The sequence below is a fragment of the Oratosquilla oratoria genome, chromosome 2 (assembly GCF_046742065.1).
Source record: "Oratosquilla oratoria isolate Oo_2021 chromosome 2, ASM4674206v1, whole genome shotgun sequence".
Lineage (NCBI taxonomy): Eukaryota > Metazoa > Arthropoda > Malacostraca > Stomatopoda > Squillidae > Oratosquilla > Oratosquilla oratoria.
The window spans coordinates 17034049-17039048 of NC_134778.1; the positions used below are offsets into that span (position 1 = coordinate 17034049).

Genomic DNA, 5000 nt, shown 5'->3' on the forward strand with positions numbered 1-5000 from the left:
CGTTTCAGGGAATTCGGGACACCCCTACGGACCAGATGCACGCAGCACCTGTCCTCAGGAAAGGATGATGGTCACTTTTAGCTTCAACTAATGCTCCGTTCTGCTATTGTTACCTTCCTCATGAGTTCTCCTCGACCCGCCAAATGAAAATAAGCTTACATGCATTTTTTTGTATTATCCTCGGCATTTGTAATTATCATTTCGAACTTTGTATTCTTTTCATTATCTGCACTTCATGTATATTGATTCAATGCCAAATAAAATTCAATTCAATTCAATTCATGTCTGACATAACACTGAACGACACGTTCAGTCTTTTCCCGCTGTCTCCGTTTTCTATTCCCTTCCATGCCGGGTGATCCCTTTTCTCTTTCTGGTCGTCATTAGAGGGAGGGAGTGGGGTGGAGGGGAGTGGAATATATAGGAAATGGAATGGGTGGGAGTGGTTTCTATGCCTTTTTCTTTTTTGGCTACCCCCCATGTAGGGGGAAAAAGCCTTTGGTATATGTATGTATGGTCGTCATCGGGCTATTATCTTCATCTCCTTGTCCACTTAGCGAAAGGTATGTACCCGTCACTAGCAAAGTCTATCTTCCTTGAATCGTATCCTTCCCCCTCTTTTATTTTGTCCGTTTACCGTCGTCTTTTTTCTTACTTGAAGCGCTTAAGACAAAAATAATTAATTCTAATATCTGAATCCAGCTGTAGCCATAACTTTGACCATTTATCAGTGTTTGTATATTTACATAGATATGAGGCATTTCCTTGTATAGAAAAATAAACGTTGGGCTTAGTATTTGTAACGTCAATAAGCGACAAATGGACAATATAAAGAATAGTTCACATTTAGCCAATAATATTTTCATGCCGAGAGCCCAAAGAATTCTTTTTTTCCTGTAAAATTTTTCATTTTGACAGAAATTTGGAGAGATTTGCGTCTGAATTTATCACTCACGGCTACACTATAATCTCATCATCCTGGAGAGAGAGAGAGAGAGAGAGAGAGGGAGAGAGAGAGAGAAAGAGAGAGAGAGAGAGAGAGGGAGAGGGAGAGAGAGGGAGAGAGAGAGAGAGAGAGAGAGAGAGAGAGAGAGAGAGAGAGAGAGAGAGAGAGAGAGAGAGAGAGAGAGAGAGAGAGAGAGAGAGAGAGAGAGAGAGAGGGGAAAAGTCGGTTCTTAAAACCAGTGATCCAGACTTCGTTTCTCTCTCTCTCTCTCTCTCTCTGTTTCCTTCTCTCCCTATCTCCCTCTCTCTCTCCCTCTTTCCCTCTCTCCCATCCCTCTCTCCCTCTCTCCTTCTCCCCTCTCCCCCTATCCCCCTCCCCTCTGTCTCCCTCTCTCTCTCCCTCTCTCCTTCTCCCCCTCTCTCCCTCTCTCCCTCTCTACCTGTCTCCTTATTTCCCTTTCCCACTCTCTCCCTATATCCCTCTCCCCCTCTCTTCCTATCTCCCCCTCCCCTATCTCCCTCTCCCCTATCTCCAACTCTCCCCCTCTCCCACTTTCCCTCTCTTCCTCTCCCCCTATCTCCCAATCTCCCTCTCTCCCTCGCTCTCACTTTCCATCTCTCGCACTCCCCCTCTTTCCCACTCTCCCTCTCTCCCACTCTCCCTCTCTCCCACTCTTCCTCTCTCCCACTCTCCCTCTCTTCCTCTCTCTTTGTCTCCCAGTCCCTCTCTTTCTCCCTCTCTTGCTCCCTCTCTCCCTATCTCCCTCCTTCTCCTCCTCTCTCCCACTCTCCGTCTCTCCCACTCTCCCTCTCTCTTTGTCTTCCTGTCCCTCTCTTTCCCCCCTCTCGCTCCCTCTCTCCCTCTCTCCCTCCTTCTCCCCCTCTCTCCCGTACCTCTCTTTCTCCCCCTTTCCCCCTCTCGCATTCTCTCTCTCTCTCTCTCCCTTTCCCCCTCTCCTTATCCCTTTCTATCTCTCCCCCCTCCCCCTCTTTCCCTCACCATCCCCGTCTACCCTTCTCCCCGTCTTCCCCTCTCTCCCTATCTCTCTCTTCTGCTCTCTCCCTCTCCCCTCTCTACTTTCCTCTCTTCCCTTTCTTCTCATCTTTCGTACCTCATTCTTATCTCTCTTTCCCTCTACCCCCATAGTTTTTAATGAATAATAAATAAATAAATAAATAAGTAAATAAATAAATAAATAAATAAATAAATAAATAAACAAATAAATAAACAAATAAATAAATGAACAAATAAAGATAATTGGGTGGGAAGTGGAAAGACTGGATTTTTAATCCGAGTGTATTCTTGACTAGTTTCGTTACAAGTATTTTTCAAAAGAATAAAAAAAAAACTTGTAAATTCGGATTACGACTCCAGTCTTTCTCCCTCTTCCCACTTCAACTTGTCAGAATATCTCAACAAGTAGATACTCACTCACTCACTCACTCACTCACTCTGGTGGTGGTCGGGCCACTTGCTGACCCCTCCCCGCTAGCACCAAATGCCTCCAGACTCTACGGTCCTGTGCCACTGTCATGGGTTCTATCTCAACAAGTAGATAGATAAAATAAAATAAAATAAAGAAGGAAGGACTCACCAATCCAATATTCGCCGGCTGGGTCGCCGAAGCCCTTCTTGTAGTCCACCCATGGGCGACTGAAGTCTTCGTGCTCTGGGAGAGGCATTCGTGCCACCATTACGGTCCAGCCTCCGCCCTGTGTCGTTTGGTCACACCACACCTGCAGGGAAAGAAAACGGAGACGCGGGTTGGTCACTGGGCAGGATAAGACGATATAAGATATGATGAAATGAGATGAAATGAAATGAAAATAGGATTGAATAGAATAAAGTAAGATGTTGGATGTCAACAACTGAGAGGTTTCTGGCAACTGACTTCGCCAGTTGAACGAAATCGACGATTGGCTTCAGCCGGAACAGACTGCTTACGGAAAACGTCACCATTTGGGAAGGATTACAAAAGGGATGACAAAATATTACAAATTAAAGACATACCGATAGGAGACCTTTTGGTCCACAACTAGGCCGGATGCCGAGAATAGATAGCTAAAACAAAGAGACAAACAAACAAACGAACCAAAGAATTGGCAGCCATCACAACGCAGTGCTTAGGATTGATCTCTTGTCCAATCTAGAGAGTATTGAGGTCGCGACCTCCCCCCCTCCTCCTCCCCTCCCCACCCCCACCCCGGATCCCGGATGGTCGTCAGCGGAGTATCTGCCCCGGATTCGAACTCGACTCCAACTTCCCTATCTCCCCGAGGGATCCTTTCCGTTCATTCCAGCTGAGAATTTCTCTTTTCCTGAGGCATTTTGGGTTTTGCAGACTGGCGGATGTGTGTGTGTGTGTGTGCGTGCGTGTGTGTGTGTGTGTATGTATGTGTGTGTGTGTATGTGTGTGTGTGTGTGTGTGTGTGCGCGTGAATGTGTGAGGGAGTTTGTGGGTAAGGCCACAGCAGTATCCATTAATTGTGTAATGCGAGCTCAAAGATCTCATCCAAAAGGGAAAGAGCTGTCGATCACGAATCCGACACGTGATCCACACACACACACACACACACACACACACACACACACACACACACACACACACACACACACACACACACACACACACACACACACACACACACACACACACACACACACACACACACACACATACACATACTCAGACACGCACGCACGCACGTACAGACACACACACACTAAGCAAACTTGGTTCACGGTTGATATTATTTTTTATTCATTAAACAACTTTGTTGATTAAGGAAATGTTTTGAGGTGTATGAAGTTGGTTTGGAATAAAAGGTGAAAATATGGAAAGGGAGGGGAATGGGAACACGACCTCTGATCTTTTGTGACATCATCGTGCAACGCGTTTGGAAGTCAACTGGTACGTTTTCACGTCACGTGATCTGATAAGAACGTCATCTGGTCCTTCGTGACTTCATTCGGGTGGCTGTGACGTCACGTATTTGATACGTCAGAATAAGAGTGTATACAACTCTCTTCCTCTCTCTCTCTCTCTCTCTCTCTGTCTCTTCCTTTGCATGTGTGTGCGTATGAAAATATAAGTATAAATATAGAGTAAATATGTAAATGTAGATGCAAGTATAGATATAGATATAGGTGTAAATATAAATGTATGAGTGTAACTACACACACACACACACACACACACACACACACACACACACACACACACACACACACACACACACACACACACACACACACACACACACACAATAGAAGAGATCTGAAGAAAAACAGTTTTCCTCATAGAGTGGTGGACACTTGGAACAAACTAGACACTGCGAGATACAAAGGCGGGACATCATGAGCGTAGCTCCCCTTCCTGTAAAATACAACTAGGTAAACACACACACACACACACACACACACACACACACACACACACACACACACACACACACACACACACACACACACACACACACACACACACACACACACACACACACACACACACACACACACACACACACACACACACATTTCCATATATATATATACATATATATATATACATATATATATATATATATATATACATATATATATACATACATATATATATATAAATATACATACATATATATAATATACATATATATACATATGTATATATTATATATACATATATATATATATATGCATATATATATATATATATTTATTATATATATATATATATATATTTGCTAATAAGAACACGGGTATGTGTGCTCACTTATGCAAAATAGACCACTTGGAAAAAGAAGCTAACAAAGCAGAGTGTTTTCATATATTACATCTTCAGTGCACTGAAGATGTAATATACAAAAGTGCTCTGCTCCGTTAGTGAGATTTTTTCCAAGTGGTCTACTTTGCATATATATGTAAATCTATATATATATATATATATATATATATATATATATATATGCATGTATATATGTATATATATAAATATATATATATATGTATATATATAAATATATATATATATATATTCATATAACTACAAAGTAAT

The 5000-nt window shown here is 42.7% G+C and overlaps 1 protein-coding gene across 1 annotated transcript in view; it reads right to left on the reverse strand.

Moving 5' to 3' along the window:
- Positions 1–5000, reverse strand: part of LOC143037366 (uncharacterized) — a 240280-nt gene that overhangs the window by 76267 nt on the left and 159013 nt on the right. The window contains exon 2 of the mRNA XM_076205506.1: positions 2541–2682. Within this exon, the coding sequence (XP_076061621.1) occupies positions 2541–2682 (142 nt within the window). The remainder of the gene's footprint in view (positions 1–2540; positions 2683–5000) is intronic.